This window comes from Elephas maximus, chromosome X (genome assembly GCF_024166365.1).
Source record: "Elephas maximus indicus isolate mEleMax1 chromosome X, mEleMax1 primary haplotype, whole genome shotgun sequence".
NCBI lineage: Eukaryota > Metazoa > Chordata > Mammalia > Proboscidea > Elephantidae > Elephas > Elephas maximus.
This window is the reverse complement of record NC_064846.1, coordinates 164,007,419-164,025,376: the sequence shown is the minus strand read 5'-3', so window position 1 is coordinate 164,025,376 and position 17,958 is coordinate 164,007,419. Positions and strand designations below refer to the sequence as shown.

The 17,958-nt window shown below is 42.3% G+C and overlaps 1 protein-coding gene across 2 annotated transcripts in view; it reads right to left on the bottom strand.

Moving 5' to 3' along the window:
- Window positions 1-296: 296 nt before the first annotated feature.
- ACE2 (angiotensin converting enzyme 2) overlaps window positions 297-17,958 on the bottom strand; it is a 45,303-nt gene continuing 27,641 nt past the window's right edge. The window contains exons 9-18 of one of the 2 annotated variants that reach the window (XM_049873364.1): window positions 17,953-17,958; window positions 15,278-15,422; window positions 13,722-13,820; window positions 12,887-13,009; window positions 12,325-12,497; window positions 11,185-11,243; window positions 4,677-4,777; window positions 3,139-3,255; window positions 1,875-2,069; window positions 297-405 (exon numbers count right to left, since the gene is read on the bottom strand). The exon at window positions 17,953-17,958 is cut by the window's right edge and continues 221 nt beyond it. In XM_049873364.1, the coding sequence (XP_049729321.1) occupies window positions 297-405; window positions 1,875-2,069; window positions 3,139-3,255; window positions 4,677-4,777; window positions 11,185-11,243; window positions 12,325-12,497; window positions 12,887-13,009; window positions 13,722-13,820; window positions 15,278-15,422; window positions 17,953-17,958 (1,127 nt within the window). The remainder of the gene's footprint in view (window positions 406-1,874; window positions 2,070-3,138; window positions 3,256-4,676; window positions 4,778-11,184; window positions 11,244-12,324; window positions 12,498-12,886; window positions 13,010-13,721; window positions 13,821-15,277; window positions 15,423-17,952) is intronic. The other variant, XM_049873365.1, reaches the window with a different exon arrangement.

Sequence of the window (17,958 nt, the reverse complement as noted above, 5' to 3'; positions counted from 1 at the left end):
CCTTCCCTAAACCAGCCTGGGAGGCCAAAGATACACGTTCTCTACTATTCTCTGGTATCAACATTCCTTTTAGGAAACACAAGGGGTAGTCAGCTCCTGAGGCAGAAATAAATACTGAAAGCAGTGAGCGTGAGCGTGCCCTTCTGTGGTTTTGCCCGCCACCTTTGGACGATGCTGCCGAAACAGAGCCATAGTTTTGATAGTTACTGACATCTTCATAATCCCATATTTTCTGTACCTTGAAATTAGCATTTACATCCTATAAAATCACCTCAGGAAGATATCAGATCGGTTTGCTAAAATGAGGTCTGGACATCATCAGTGCTTTGGAATCCTGGGTTATTCTCTCCTTTACTCAAGTCCACAGAAGCGTAAGGATTTTCTTCACAACTTGCTTGCGTTTTCCTGTTAAATAAAGCAAAGTCACCTTAACACGGTATTGTTAAAATGACTACTGCCTCCCTTGGACTCCATTGACCCCAGGTATCATTTCCATCTCAGCTGCTAATCAGTGGCTACTCATTTGCATGTGAGTCTTCTCTTATTAGACTATAAACTCCTGGAGTGCAAGAGTGGCATTGGATGCATTTCCTTAGACCCTGTGAGTGGTTGGTACCATGGCTAGTAGGGCATAGGAGGCCAGTTAAGGGTGTGGGCTCTGAAGTCAGAGAGGGGGAGACTCAAGGCCTCAGTCTGCCTCTTCAGAAAATGACGGCAATTATGCGCAGGCAGTGGAACAATCCTGGTAGAGCACCCACCTCACCCGTTGCTGTCGAGTCGATTCCAACTCATAGCAACCCTATAGAACAGAGTAGAACTGCCCCATAGGGTTTCCAAGGAGCAGCTGGTGGATTTGAACTGCCGATCTTCTGGTGAGCAGCCATAGCTCTTAATCGCTGCACCACCAGGGCTCCAAATAGAGTAGTGCATACAGAGATTCAGTCAAGAAAATGTTTAAACAGCCTACAGCGGGAATGGAGTTTTGTTAGGTGGTATAAAAGAGTTGTTGTTAGGTGCCATTGAGTCGATTCTGACTCATAGTGACCTCCTGTGACAGAGTAGAACTGCCCCAAAGGGTTTTTTTTGGCAACAATCTTTACAGATGCAGATTGCTAGGTCTCTCTCCCACAGAGCAGCTGGGTGGGTTAGCACCACCAACCTTTCAGTTAGCAGCCAAATGCTTAACCATTTGTACCACAAGGGCTTCTCTATAAAAGAGCATGAGCCTTTATTCCATAAGCCCAATGAAAGGGAATGACTTCTCAAGGTCAGACAAAAATCAAGTGGTAGACCAAGACTAGAAATTAGGTCTCTAGTGGTTTAAATCTTCGATGAACTTGAGTCTTTAACTGAAGAACAAATTAGAGGGTACCCGGCCCATGAACCAATGAAATGAATGATACAGAGTCAGGGCCACCTGGGGAGGAATGTAGGTGATGAAAGGGGAGTAGTTTGAAGCAAATATCAGAGCTCATTCTGGAAAGACTCCACAGTTCAGACCCATCACCAATCCAGTCTCTAGGGTCTCTTCTAGAGCAAGGAGCAGTCAGCAGTGAGGACAGTCCCCTGAGCCCAGCCACCCCGGTGAGTCTGCAGTGCTTCCGTCACTAGGGAATGGTGCTGTGGTTGGGGGTGGAGTTCACTAGGACACCCCATGCCAAACATCCACTGTGTGGTAGGCTTGCTGGGAAGGTGAAGGGCAAATGAAATCTGGTCATATCCAGGGGATGCGTTGGAATATTTAGGTGCAAATTGTTCAACCAAGTAACTAGCCTACACAACCTGCCACTTATTGCAAATTTTCTAGTCAGTGTTCCCTAAAGCTTATTGTCTTAGGCTAGAGAGATAGATAAATCTTAGGAAAGTTCACTTACTTCCTTCGATCTCTGATCCCAGAGATGACCAGGAGAACAATGCCAATGACCACTACTCCCATCACTACCCCAAAAACAACCAGCCATACGACAACGGGTGGCTGGTTAGGGGGGGCCAGTGTTGGCTGGATCCCCACAAACTCCAGGGTCTTGTCGTCCAGGCGGAAGGCATCATTGATACGGCCCCGGGACATCCTATTCGCAAAACACAACAAAGAGGCCACTTAAGCAAAAGAAAATTGTGCATATCTCTTTACCCTTTCTATCATTGTTCCAGAAAGGATTTAATGAGGCTTATCCTAAGACCGTACACCTAAGACCGTACACCTAAAATAACAATGAAATAAAAAATAGATAGCCAGGTCCTTCCCATGAAAGATAGGAGTTTTGACAATTATGTACCTTTCATATCTTACAACCTAGGTTAGGCTGCAAGTGCGGAAGTGTGCAAACGGTTGGCGTTTGCTATTTGTGACTACTGTGTTGTGAAATCTCATCTCATTCCGACTTGACGGCAAGGGGTTTTTAACGGGTGTTGTAAAGACAAAGTTAGCGTATTTAGCAAGAATTTCCCGTATGTCAGAGTATGTCTATGATAACTCGCTATCAAATAATGGTGAAGAGTGATTGGATACATCTCTTTCTACAAATGAACAAGTCTTATAGCCAAGTCTCTAGAGAAGGACATTCCACATAAATGGTAGTGGCATTTAGAGGCAGCACTGGAGAAAAACACATGAAAGGGGTGCTTTCCAATTTCTCCAGCACTGGGACAGAAAATGGCTGAATTCTACAGAGGCAGAAAGGACAAAATTATTTTTTTTTAAAAAAAGAAAAACCAGAATGAGATGGAAGAGACTACTATGGGTTGAAGATGGAATGTCTGGCATCCTGTCCCCCTACTTGGTCAAAAGGTCAAGAAGTCCGAGTCAGCCCAGAGAAGGAGGGAGATCAAATCAGAATCAGCCCTGTTACTCCAGGCAACCTCAGCCTGAAAGTGCTCGGGTCATCCTGGAAACAAAGTCTGAATTATAGTGGTTTATAGCTGAATACCCAGCAGGGCTGGGCTTTTCCATGGTGATCACAGCCAGCACTTCTCCCCAAGACAGACACAAAGCCTAAGTTTGTAAGATGAAGTGAAATGTGCGAATGGCTGAGAACAGTGCCTGGCAAACAGAGCACACCAAGCGTTAGCTGTTGTGGTTGTTTTTACACTTGTTAACCCCCTCACCCTTGCCTAGTGTGTTTGAACGTAAAATGTCACCTTATGGCCTCTTCAACTTCAGCTTTAGGAATGATGTCAGATGCATTTTTCGGTACGGTGACAAAGAAGTTGAAAGAGATTCGTGGTTTCAAATCACTCACCCACACGTCATCCTCTCTGTGGAGAAACAAAAGAAACAACCCCCTCCCCGCTTTGTGGCTGAGAGGACACAATAAAGGAAGGAAGGCTTTCTCTTCTGTGGAAAGGAGACTAGGGAGGGACCCAGGACAGGGTCTTGGGGGTAAAATAGAGAGACGAGGGCACCCAACTGGGGTGGGCAAGGGTACACCGGGAGAAGGGGCGGATTAACCAGTAAACAAGGCACGCATGGGTTTACTTGTGTTTACTTACTAATCTGGGTAATCCCTCCCTGTTTGGCAGGATGTGATACTCCAAAAAAACATTAAAACTGCCCAAAGCCATGACATCAACTACATAAGCTATGATATCAAGTCTTGGCATTATTTGTTCTGCCACCGTATAAAAACCACACTTTTTTTTTCAGTGATAGAAAATATTCACACCAGAAACACCAGAGAATCATCCGGGAATCACTGGTGACCCAGGATTGTGATAAACAACATGGTGGGCAGTGATGGCTTTTGCCATGTGCAAAGATGGTACACTTACAGCCCTCCACGCTGCTCCCTCCCAGTAAACCATGTCCTGTTCTCCCCATGGGTGACGGTCATGAGTAGGATTTATTGGTCAATGTGACAAGACTGAGCTCTCAGCTGCCAGAGTGATCCTATAAAACCTGAGGCCGACTATGTCCCCCAGAACCTTCAGCAATTATCCATCTTGCTCAAAATAAAAGCCCAAGTCCTGAGAATGGCCTTGGAGGCCCACAGGAACGTCTTTCTCTCCCTCCACTTCCCCCATCATGCCCTGGCCACATCTCCTTGTCTTCTATTAGCTCACTCTGCTCCAGCCACACTGGTCTCAGGGCTGTTCTTTCACTCAGTGAAGGACAGACCTTCCTCAGGGTCTTAGCACCTGCTGTTCCCTCTGACCGAAACACTTCCTTGTTACCCACACCGCTAGCTTGCTTGCTCTCCTCCCTCAGAGCCTTGCTTAAATGTTAATGAGGCCTTTTCTGACCATTTTGGTTAAAATTGACCCACACATACACCAGCACTCTCTAGCCCCCTTCCTGTTGTGTTTTTCTTCCTAGCACTTATCACCATCGAATTCTACTATATTTCACTTATACATTCTGTTGATTGTCTCACACACACGCAAAACATATATACTAGTATATAAGCCCAATAAAGGCAGTGCTGAGAGTGGGTGAGAGCATCTGAGAGAGAGGGAGGGGGCTTAATAAGAACAATGTTCTTCCAATCTGCAAGTCAACGAAGCCACAATCATCCCTAAACAGAGAGGCCCAGAGTCCAGAATATCCAAGAAGTTTAAAAGTTACTAGGAGATTGTTCTTAATTACACCTGAAGAAAAGTTGAGGCAGAATGTACCCTCAGACCCAAGAATAAGGGAAGCGCTGGTTGAAGCAACCTGAGAACCCAGCAAATCAACTCACCCAAATAGAATCGTCTGATTTTTGACTTTGGAAAAATATTCTCTCATGGCATATGCGATAGATGAGCGGAACAAATACATTTCATTGTCATTCCATTCGTACTGCAAATTCAAAAGAAAGGCACTGCTCAGTAGAGATCACAGGAGGCATTCAAAACATGGTGTTCTCCAACCATATTCTTAATTTTCCTAATATTCCAAGGAGACTTGCTATTCATTTAAAAAAAAAAAATCTCACCATCAGTTCTAACTCATGGTGATCCCATATGTTACAGACCACAACTGTTCAGTAGGGTCAGTGCCTCTGGGTCAGTTTGGACCACCAACCTTTTAGAGTAATCGTCAAGCACAAACCGTTTGCACCAGCCAGGGACCTTTCATTAAGTCAGTGGTTCTCAAAGTTGAACATGAATCAGCATCCCCCGGTGGGCTTGTTAAAACACTGAGTACTGGGCCCCTCCCTCAGAGCTTCCAATTCAGAATTTGTACTTCTAACAAGCTTCTGGAAACCCTGGTGGCCTAGTGGTTAAGAGCTAAGGCTGCTAACCAAAAAGTTGGCAGTTTGAATCCACCGGGTCCTCCTTGGAAACCCTATGGGACAGTTCTACTCTGTCCTTTAGGGTCGCTATGAGTCGGACTCAACGGCAATTTTTTTTTTTTTTAACAAGCCTCCAGGTGAAACTCTGCTTTACTAACTGGGTTCAGTGATCCATTTACTTTGGGTTGGATGTCAGCTGAAATGGACACTCTGAGGGCAGGTTGATAGATTGCGAGTCAAAGAAGAGTTGTGGGTTTTGCTTAAAATGTCTCTATAATTTAGACGAATACATGGAGCTCTAAAGGAGCCCTGGTGGTGAATAGTGAAGTCCTCAGCTGCTGACAGAAAGTTCAGCTTTTCGAACACTAGCGGCTCTGTGGGTGAAAAGACCTGGCAACCTGCTCCAGCAAGGATTACGGCCTAAGAAACCTTATGGGCAGTTCTACTCTGTCATACAGGGTCGCTATGAGTCGTATTGACTTGATGGCAAACAACAGTGCTTTTACTATTTTTTGAGTAAGTTTCAACATGTGTATATTATAAGTGTAAAAGAAAAAGAAAGCAACTTGAGTTCCAAAGGAATAAATAACACTTTGTAAACAGCAAGGTAATCTGTTCATTCTCGTTTTCCAATGCTAAACAAATGGCTTGTGTGTTCGCCTAAGACTTATTCAAAAAAAGAAAAAAAAGCATGCACTCTTTCCTCCAGTAGGTGGCAGTAGAGGTCAATGAATGGTACACATTCCGTGTTTCTCCTCCTTTTAGGAAAAAAATTACAAGATTTCACAAAAGAATTCTTAACATGCACTTCAGCTTGGTTTCACCCAGGTTTTGGGAGAAAAAGATTACTTTAATCATAACAATAATATTATTAATACTACTTCTAATAAGATTATGGTTACTATTTCCATATTTTAAAAAATCTTAAAGGCTGAGTTCTCAAAATAATGCCAAAAATCCAACTGGATCTCACCACGAAATGCCTGATTTGAGCAGATATTCCGGCCCAAATATGTTGTTACTGTCAGGTGCAGTTACGTCAGTTCTGACTCATAGTGACCCCATGTACAACAGAACAAAACATTGCCAGGTCCTGCACCATCCTCGCAATTATTGCTATGTGTCCATTGTGGCACCCACTGTGTCAGTCCTTCTTGTTGAGGGTCTTCCTCTTTTCCGCTGGCCCTCTACTTTCCCAAGCATGATGTTGTACTCCAGGGACTGGTCCCTCCTGATGCCATGTCCAATGTATGTGAGACGTAGTTTTGCCATCCTTGCTTCTAAGGAGCGTTCTGGTTGTACTTCTTCCAAGACAGATTTGTTTGTTCTTTTGGAAGTCCGTAGTATATTCAGTAGTCTTTGCCAACACCGTAATTCAAAGGCATCAGTTTTCTTCGGTCTTCCTTATGCATATGAGGCAATTGAAAACACCATGGCTTGGGTCAGGTGCACCTTAGTCCTCAAAGTGACATCTTTGCTTTTCAACACTTTAAAGAGGTCTTTTGTGGCAGATTTGCCCAAAGCAATACATTGTTGGATTTCTTGACTGCTGCTTCCATGGGTGCTGACTGTGGATCCAAGTAAAATGAAACCCTTGACAACTTCAACATTTGCTCCATTTGTTGCTTATTGGTCTAGTTGTGAGGATTTTTGTTGTCTTTGTGTTGAGGTGTAATCCATACTGAAGTCTGCCCTCTTTGATCTTCATCAGTAAGTGCTTCAAGTCCTTTCCACTTTTAGCAAGCCAGGTTGTGTCATTTGCATATCGTGGTTTGTTAGAGTCTTCCACCAATCCCGATGCCCCGTTCTTCTTCCTATAGTCCAGCTTCTCGTATTATTTGCTCAGCATACAGATTGAATAGATATGGTGAAAGAATACAACCCTGACACACATCTTTCCTGATTTTAAATCTTGCAGTATTGCCTTCTTCTGTTCAAACAACTGCCTCTTAGTCTATGTACAGGTTCTGTATGAGCACAGTTAAGCGTTCTGGAATTCCTGTTCATCACAGTGTTATCCATAATTTGTTATGAGCCACACAGTCTAACGCCTTTGCACAGTCAATACAATACAGTAAACATCTTTCTGGTATTCTCTGCTTTTAGCCAACATCCATCTGACATCAGCAATGATATTCCTTGTTCCACGTCCTCTTCTGGATTTGGCTTGAACTTCTGGAAGTTCCCTGTCCATATACTACTGCAACCATTTGGAACTATCACCAGGAAAGTTTAACTTGCATGTGATATTAATGATATTGTTCAATAATTTCTACATTCTTTTGGATTGCCTTTCTTTGGAATGGGCACAAATATGGATCTCTTCCAGTTGGTTGGCCAGGTAGCTGTCTTCCAAATTTCTTGGCACAGACGAGTGAGGGTCTCCAGTGCTGCATCTGTTTGTTGAAACATCTCAATTGATATTTCATCAATTCCTGGAGCCTTGTTTTTCGCCAATGCCTTCAGTGCAGCTTGGACTTCCTCCTTCAGTACCATCAGCTCCTGATCATATGCTACCTCTTGAAATGGTTGAACATCAACCAATTCTTTTTGGTATAGTGACTCTCTATATTCCTTCCATTTTCTTTGGATGCTTCCTGAGTTGTTCAGTATTTTGCCCATAGAATCCCTCAAAATTGCAACTCGAGGCTTGAGTTTTTTCTTCAGTTCTTTCAGCTTGAGAAATGACAAGCGTGTTCTTCCCTTTTGGTTTTCTAACTCTAGGTCTTTGCACATTCCATTGTAATACTTTGTCTTCTTGAGTCACCCTTTGAAATCTTCTGTTCATCTCTTTTACTTCATCATTTCTTCCATTCTTCTCTTCTGACATCCACTTTGGTCTTTTCCTTCTCTCCTGTCTTTTTAATGACCTTTTGCTTTCTTCATGTATGATGTCATCCCACAATGAGTCTGGTCTTTGGTCATTAGTGTTCAGTGTGTCAAATCTGTTCTTGACATGGTCTCCAAATTCAGGTGGGATATACTCAAGATCATATTTTGGTTCTCATGGACTTGTTTTAATTTTCTTCAGCTTCAACTTGAACTCGCATATGAGCAATTCACAATCTGTTCCGCAGTCAGCCTCGGCCTTATCCTGACTGATAATATTGAACTTTCCATTGTCTCTTTCCACAGATGTAGTCAATTTGATTCCTGTGTTTTCCATCTGGTGAGGTGTGCATGTATAGTCTCCATTTATGTTTTTAAAAAAGGTTTGCAATTAATAAGTTGTTGGTCTGCAAAATTCTATCATTCCGTCTTCAGTGTTGTTTCTATCACCAAGACGACGTTTTCCAACTACCTATCCTCCTTCTTTGTTTCCAGCTTTCACATTCCAATCACCAGTAATTATCAATGCATCTTATTGCATGTTTGATCAATTTCAGACTGCTGAATTTGGTAAAAATCTTCAGTTTCTTCCTCTTTGGCCTTAGTGGTTGGTGGGTAAATTTGAATAATAGTCGTATTAACTGGTCTCCCTTGCAAGCATGTGGATATCATTCTATCACTGATAGCACTGTACTTCAGAACAGATCTTCAAATGCTCTTTTTGACAGTAAATGTGACACTATTTCTCTTCAGTTTTTCATTCCTGGTATGGTAGACCATATGACTGTCAGATTCAAAATGGCCAATACCAGTCCATTTCAGCTTACTAATGCCTAGGATATCAATATTTGTGCCTTTCATTTCATTTTTTACTACTTCCAATTTCCTAGATTCATACTTCGTACGTTCCACATTCTGATTATTAATGGATGATGTTTGTAGCTGTTTCTTCTCATTTTGAGTCATGCCGCCTCAGCAAATAAAGGTCCCAAAAGCTTGACTCCATCCACGTCATTAAGGTCAACTCTACTTTGAGGAGGCAGCTTTTCCCCAGTCGTATTTTGAGTCCCTTACAACCTGAGGGGCTCATCTTCCAGCACTATATCAGATACTGTTGCATAAGGTTTTCACTGGCCAATTTTTTCAGAAGTAGACTGCCAGGTCAGCTGAAACCTGTCCACCATGGGTGACCCCACGGGTATTTGAAATACCGGTGGCATAGCTTCCAGCATCACAGCAACATGCAAGCCACCACAGTACAACAAACTGACAGATGGGTGGTGGCCCTAGTATGTAGGTGTGTTTAAAGTATGGTCTTGATCTCATCTAAGGTCCCTGGGTGGTGCAAATGGTCTGCTCTCAGCTACTAACCAAATGGATGGCAGTTTCAATCCACCCAGTGGTGGGGAAGAAGGGCCTGGTGATCGACTTCCATGAGGTCACAGTCATTGAAAACCCTGTGGAGTGCAGTTCTGCTGTGAATCACATGGGGTCACCATGAGTCAGAATCAACTCAACAGCAATTGGTGAACAGACCTCAGAAGGTTACACTATCAAACCCTCTGAAGACTATTTACCAATCCCCTCACTGCATGAGAAAAGAACCCGAGGACAGATGTCAAGAAAAAAAGATAATTAAAAATGATCCCAGTGTGGTGGTTGTAATTAAAATTTATGAGGCCAAAGAAGAGCTAATAAAAATACGACAACAAGAGGAATAATCCCATAGATACTCGATGATTGTTAAGCAATAAGAACCTGAACGTTCAGAATTTGGGAAGCAATGCAGCTCCATTTTTATTATTTCTTTTTTAAGTGTTCACTTTTGGCTCCCGCTATATTATTTATATTTTGATGTCTTACCTATCAAAAACATAGTACAACTACTATTAACCCTTGGATGATATTTAACTTTCCAGGAAAAGTAAGGGAGTAGAAATACAATTCTTGGATGTATCCAGTGCAGACAATTTTCTGTAGCTGTTTTACCCACAAGCCCCAGAGCGACGTCGACAAACGCTACAAAGCCTTCAGGGCACCATACCCACCCCCCACCCCTAGGTCTTTGATCTCAATTTGTCTGACACTACTTTCTCTCCTCTTTCCCGATCAAAGTGCCTCCTACTTCCTCAGGCCGAATAACCCGAGACAGGGGTTCAGGAGAAAGCAATAGCTGATTAAAGTAATTCACGTGAAGGTGTACGTAATACGATTTTCTGTAAAACACTTTGTAACCTCAAAATACATCCCTAAGTCAGTGGTCCTCAAATGTTGCTGTAATTAGAATCACCTGGGAAGCTTTTGGAGCCCTGGTGGCGCAGTGGTTGAGAGCCATGACTGCTATAGTTAGAATCCATCAGCCACTCCTTGGAAACCCTATGGGTCAGTTCTACTCTGTCCTATAGAGTGGCTTTGACTCAGAATCTACTCAACGGCTACGAGTTTGGTTTTGGGGGAGCTTTTTAACCGCTTGCTGCCCAACTCTTGATGTCACACCCCAGACCAATTAAATCAGAGTCTTTGGAGGTAAGAGCCAGGCATTCATATTTTTAAAACTTCCCACATAGCTCCAATCTGCAGCCAAGTTTGAGAAACAGTGTTCTAAATCAGAGCTTCTCAGTTTTACTGTGCATGGGAACCACCTGGGAAAGGGGTGTCCGGTTAAAATACTGTTAAGCAGGTTGATTAAGAAGATTAAGCTGGGGCCTGGGATTCTGCATTTTAACAAGCTCCCAGGTGGTATGGATGCTGCTGGTTCAAGGACCAGACTCATTGTAGCCAGGATATAGATGACTAAAACAAACAAAAAAACTATATATACCACTTCTAGAAACGATCTCTAAAAATATATCTAAGTCCTCTTCCTCAAATACAAGTAATGGTCATAGAGTGAATTGGGAGGGTGGGTACTTGATATTTAAGGACTAGTGTATTTTCTCATTGATCTTCATAACACCTTCAAGGCAACAAGTAGAAAGTAGGCATAGCCTATCCGATAAGGAATGTGTTACCAAAACAAAATAAGCTGAAGGCCAGAACCATGTGGCCCCGACCCTTTCTGACCACCCCGGAATGGGTTTATTGTGTTCCATTTAGGGGCAATGCATTGAAAAGTAATGGACGCACTAGCCAGGATACTCACTGCTTTGTCTCCAAGAGCGGTTTTTAAGCTTATCCTCACTTTGATGTATTGGGCAGCATCTGATTAACAAGAAAGAGAAGACTGCCAGTTACAGATGACAGATTGACCACATATGTTTATCTTCTTCCTCTCCACTTATCCCACTTAAGTGTGAGAAAAGAAGTTTCCAACAAGGTATAAATACACTTTTAGAAGATGACAAGTGATGGAGGAGGGGTAACTGCTTTCTCAGGGGACAGGAAGCCATGGCCTAGTGTATATACAAAGGGGGTATAGACCCCAAAAGAGCCAAAGAGTGCCAGAGAGGATTGGGACTCAGGGACAGCAGACAGTGGGAAGAAGGTGTAAGGGTAAAAACAAGGGGACTGAATTCAAGGTGTGGTGAAAGGCAATTTGGGGCAGAGCCGATCCTTCTACCTCATGTATCCTTTCTTAGAAAGTCACTTGGAGGCTGTGCTCCAGCGAAACAAGAGGTAATTAGGAAAGAAGACATGGAATCCAGGGAGCAGTAGATTCAACCCAGGAGAGCAGCAAAAGAATGACTCAGAATAAAAACTGATTCAGATGGAGACAGGAGGATTCAGCACTCTAAAAGGAAAGTCTCTAGGAGAAAAAAAAAAGAAGGCTAAAAATAATAGATTTTGGAGTAGCTGGGAAAAAAATAATGCTATGTAGATAGCAAGTTAGGCATCCCCCCCCCAAAAATGAGGCAAGTACAAACTCCAGGACAAACAAAAAGCCATCTAAGAGAGGATAGAAAGTAGTATATTACTTGGCTCTGCAGGCATAATGACATACACATGGATAACTGCTTTGCTTAAAAATTGTCATAAACCTTCATTGAGAGGGTGAGAAAGTTGGAGACTGCTATACATTATGTTTTAAAGATTGGGCTAATAAAGTGGACTTGAAAGAGAGTGGGTATGTAAAGTAGCTTTCATTGTGCCTAGTACATAGTGGGTGTTTGGCAGACATTGCGTTCCCTCCCCCATAAAATGGCAGTTGCCAGCATAGCAGGGTCTGAAGCAGGATCTATGTTGAGGGAAGACATACTGACAGTCCTATGAGACTTGGGCCAGAGTAGATTAGGGAGAAGCAGAGAGGGAGCAACACAAAACATGTCAACTCATTTATACCCACATGGAGTCCAGTCAGTGCTCCATCCCACAGAAGAATTCCTGTTCTGCTCTTTCAGCCAGGTAAACAAGGGCTCGAAGTAGTTGAGCAGTGGTCTTACATCCATATTCTTAGCTCCTACAATGCTTTCCAATGCTGAGGTCCAGGGTTCTGATTTTCCAAGGCTCAGCATACCACTGTATGAGAAAAGAGGGGTTCAGGACCATTTGAGGGATTCCAGATCTATGTCTATTTACATCTATGATCTATGGTTCCTTCTCTTTGACTTGGCCTGGTTTGCTCCTGGCAGATAAGAAAATAAAGCATGTTGACAGATGTATTCAACCCTCTCTCTCTCTGCCTTTCCAGTTACCATAGGGGGAGCTCTGTAGTTTGGGTGTGGAGATGGGAGATGGCTGGTCCAACCATCGCATGTTCTTGGTTTCTACCTGACCACAAATTAAACATTTAATGTGTGGAAGAGGATATTTTGAAGCCAAACATTTTGTTTTCAGAAACTATAAAATCAAATTCAAGCCTAGGCATGGATGCTAGGAGACGTTCAACATTTTGAGGCATTTCTTACAGCAGCTTCTGCCCTGCTTCGGTGGAATTTGAGATGTCACATTTGTACAGGGGACCTTCATGTTTAGCCACTTGACAAAGGGCTTCTTGAAACTGGAATTGATAAATGGTCCTTGTATAATATCTGTAGAAGAGACAAAGAAAAAAAGCAGTTGCATGTTTAGTTACCACGGTAGAATCATTGATGGGGCAAAAAATTAAATTTTGCAGCCCAAGGAACCAAAGAGATACTAGTCAAATCTCTCTTCCCAGAAAGACCCAAACATGAATCCTACAAACTCATCATAGCTTACCTGTATTTTATATATCAGCTCATAAACAATACAATATAACTTTCTTAAATGTTAGTTTATATTTGTAATGTACAGATTTATAGCCCTTTTATATGAATAATATCAATTTATCCTTATAGCAGGACGATGATATTGTTCCCATTTTACAAATAAAGAAACTGAGGCTCAGGAAACTCAAGGTCAGGGTGCCCAATAGGTGAGGAACGTAGGCTTTTGGACTCCAAGTTAAAAATGTTCTCTCTATTACAATACTCTCTGAACTCTACCAGTAATGAGAAAACAAACAAAAACTTTTTATTTCTCCCAATGATACTATTAATTCCTTGATGGGGGTGAAAAGATCTCACACAGGTTTTATTTAATCCAATAAATTATGTTGTGTTAAGCTGAATGGAAAGTGGTCATCTATTTTGAGCTTCTGGGGGTGGGACATGGCGATGGATAAATTACGGTCATCATTTCATTGATCGCTACATCTTTGCCTCTAGTACAGGGATCCACAAACCCTAGAAGTGAAACAGTGAGAAGAAACCCGCCATTTACCGGATGAATGAGTAGTCATTAGCAACGTGGAACAGAGTCGCCGGGTCACAGTATGATTCGTCATGAGGCACAGGTTCCACTACTCCAACTATCTCTCGCCTTTAAGAAGAAAAGAAGATACATTAGCTGTGTGTCACACATCATGAGAAGGGAGAGTTGGGCATGACCTGTGTCGTTTCATTAGTCAATGGTATTTACACTGGAACTGGTTGTCAGGTGAAATAAAAACAGTGTCAGATGGATTGACACAGGGGTTGCAACGATGGGTTGCAACAGCAATGACTGTGAGGATGGCACACAACCACGCAGTGTTTCATTCTGTTGTATATAGTGTCGCTACAAGTTGGAACTGATTCGAGGGCACCTAACAACAACCACCACAAAGCCCATTATGTAGTTATGTCTTTTTTTAATTCAGCCAGGATATACCATTGGAAAAATAACTATATCTTTAAAACATAGAGTAAGACCATAAAATAAAATTTATCAAGTACTATTGCATGGTCAAGAAGGTCCTAATAATTACTCTCCAGCACCACTTTTTTTTTTTTTGTGGTGAGACTATATATGACAAAAACATTTGCCATTTCAACCTTTTTTACATGTACAATTCAGTGACATTAATTATGCTCATCATGTTGTGGCACCACATTTTAGTGCTCCTGGCAGACAGCATTTTTGTTTTAAAGGATGTACAAAAGGATAAATTGAAAAATGAATAAACTGACCACTTCCTAAATAATATAACAGTTAAATGGGGGGCCCTACACTTTAGAGGATAGACATTAACTAGTGTCACCTGACCCTGCTTGGGTGGGGGCCAGAGCCAAAGAAATTTTGTCTGTGGAGATGCCACCTAAATGAAGACTTAAAAAAATAAAAAGGAGGCAGTTTGTGTGCGTGCACGGGTGTGGTTTGATGGCATTGCCCTAGCCTGAATGTCCTTATCTTTTCTACATACTTAACCCCAAGTCACAAGCCTTTAAGATTTAGCCATTGAAATCCCAGTTATCCTGACTATGAAGCACTCTCTGAGAACACCAATCCTAATTGTTTTAGATTGGGTTCTCTCAGAAGCAGAACCTGAGACAAGGTCCTGAGAGATGATCCTAGGAAACAGGCAAAGGAGTGGGGAAGTGAGGCAGGGAAAAGAAAGCAAAACCTCCTTCACCACCACCCCTCCAAAAAAAAGGTGTGTTATCGAGCAAATTACCACGGTGGGTAATTGGCGCTTAATCCCACTAAGGAACTCTAGGACTCATTGGAGAGCATTCACCTCAGATTTAGCCCCCCTGAGGGTAAGGGAGCTGAGGTATTTATCTACCAACTCCCATCAGCCATTGCTGAGGGCTGATGGGAGCAGTGTTAGTTCCTCAGCCCTTCCTGTGATGTAAGGGGTCTGGTGGTCAGAGGAAGCCCTCAGGCGATGGAATATAGATACCAGTAGTTTCTGTGTGTGTGTGTTGCCACAGGACAGTCAAAGGCTTTTACACTTTTCTGAATAAATGGCAAACTGATGAGAAAACATTTTACCGATTGCATACTCATGGACTTACTTCATCTCCCACCACTTTTTCATCCACTGCTCTCTGGGAATTTCACCCTTAAAGACCATCCACCTCCACTTCTCTAACATGTAAGTAAAGGGCAGAGTTCCAACGACTGTGAGCGCTTGCTTGAGTAGGAAGTTCAGTTCTGTTTCTGAAAATTAAATGGCAAAGGATAAGTATTAAGAGGAGGATGACTGGATATTTTGTGTCAAAGAGAATTTTCCTCACCTCCAGGTATTATTCCTCAAGACGTGCTTACTGTAAGAATGATTACGTGAGACATATTGACAGTGGACTATATACTATAATGCATGTATATATTCATTTCTCAACAAAGGAACTAGAAATAGGGTAAAGTGCTGGGAGAAAATGGGTAAATAAAATCCCCAGGCAGCCCCTAGTCCTCATTTTTTTTCCATTAATTTTAATTGCCTACCTTAAACACCTCTTAGCAGAGCTAACTAGGGCTAGTTCATCAACTTTCCCAGTCATACTATTTGTTATTATAAGGTCCGTGAAGGCAGTGACCATTAATGTCCCATTCAGGACTGTGCCCAGTGTCTGCTATATGATGCCTTCTGTGAGTTTTTACTAAATAAACAAATATTAGACAGATGTGGTCAAAAGGCAGTAATCTGGGGGAGGGGGGTCCCTAGAAAACAGCATCCACAGGGTAATGAAAGCTGGAATGTACTTTAAATGCACTGCCCTCTTTCTTACCAAGAAAATAGACCATGTTATTCCATTTCTCCTTTATTAGGGAAGAAAACAGGCAGTAGAGATCATCTCTAGTGTACAAACAAGGCTCAATGAAATGTCAGCACTGGGCTGTTATCTACTTGGCACACCACTCTATCTCTAATGTTTAGAAAAATGTCTTGCACGCACATGGTACGTGCTCAATAAATATGTTTGAAAGAAGACAGAGAGGGACGGAGGGAAGGAATGAAGAAATTTTTTTTAAACATCATTCACAGATCAAAGACAGAGCTAAGGAAGAAACAGAAGCTTTTTTTTCAAACCAGTAGTTTAACCATGTCTAGCACCATCTTGGAGCCCTGGTGGCGCAGTAGTTAAGAGCTCAGCTGCTAACCCAAAGGTCGGCAGTTTGAATCCACCAGCCACTCCTTGGAAACCCTATGGGGCAGTTCTACTCCGTCCTATAGGATGGCTGTGAGTCGGAATTGACTCGACGGCAGCAGGTTGTTTTTTTTTTTTTTTTTTTTTGGTACCGTCTTAAGAACTATAGGGATTGGGCCATCTTTCCTTGCTTGCAGGGAATATTAAAAAATGATAAAATAAATAATTATCTGGCAATTGACTTAATGAATGAAATTTTTTTTTTAATTAGGAAATAGGTATGATTACTGTTAACTACCTTTTTTTTTTTTTTTTTTTGCTGTTCCCTTCATGGAAGATGCCACCAATAGTCTATAATCTTCTGGGTCTGTGCTTACAGTAACTCTTTCAGCCATGATAATGGCTTTACACTGACCTACTCTCAGGCTCTTGTGAGATCACAGAGAGTCTGGAACCAGCAATCAAGGCAAAGTGAACAGCCCACATAAAGATGGAGCTCATGACCTTGATCCCATTGACCAAAAGCTCCCGCCAGTGGAGCTGATGTGTAGGTCCCAAATAGTCAACATGATGGGGGAGAAATGCATGGAAGAGGAGAAGGCATTTGGCTCTAATTATCCTCCTGACAAAGAGGAATCAAAAGCCATGGCTTCCTTGTGGAAGAATCTGGATCTCATGAGCATTTGTCATGCTTCATCAAGTTCAAGTTGCCCAAAGAAAAGAATAGCCTGGATCTGAGGGGATATTACAGCCAGGAATTCATGCTTCAGCTGGATGAACAAACAATTACGTCTCTTCCAGTCTTGATATTCTACCAGCCGTTTCGTGAGAATGCCCACATGTCAAGTCATACTGTGCTTTGCATAATATTATGGGAAGTTTTAGGCTTGGGCTCTCATTCTGGTCCTGCCATTACATTCCTTTGTGACCTTGGGCCAGTTACTTTCTTTCTCTTGGCTTCAGTTTGTGCCTCTGTACAATGGTTTTTAGAATCAGCGCCAGCTATAATGTTTTGGGAAGTTTTTTACCTAAAACCAGAGGGATTTAATCAGAACCCTAACACTAATTTGCTGGGTGACCTTGGACAAGCCACTTCAGTTCTGTGGGCCTCTTTCAGCATGATTAAAAAAGAACAAAGTTGTGTTATATGTTTCTTAGGGTTCCAAGCCCATTCATTTAGCTACCACTCTTATTCCATTTTCAAAGATACAAAGCCACAATTTGGCATATTCTGATAAATATTTTTAATTTTTTTTACCAGTAGCAATTCCCCACCCATTGCCATTGAGTCCAACTCATAGCAACCCTGTAGGACAGAGTAGAATTACCCCATAGGGTTTTCCAAGGCTGCAACCTTTACGGAAGCAGGTTGCCACATCTTTCTCCAGCGGAATGGTTGGTAGGTTCAAACTGCATTCCTTTTGGTTGCAGCCAAGCGCTTAACTGCTGCACCACCAGGGCTCCTAGCAATTCCCAGATAACTATAAATACCTTCTAGCTTATGTGACAAAAAGTAAATGTTTCCTATTCATAATAATAAAAACCTTTGCCGACATCAGACTAAAGAATCTCCAGCGCCAGCCATGAAAGAATGTTCATACCAGTGT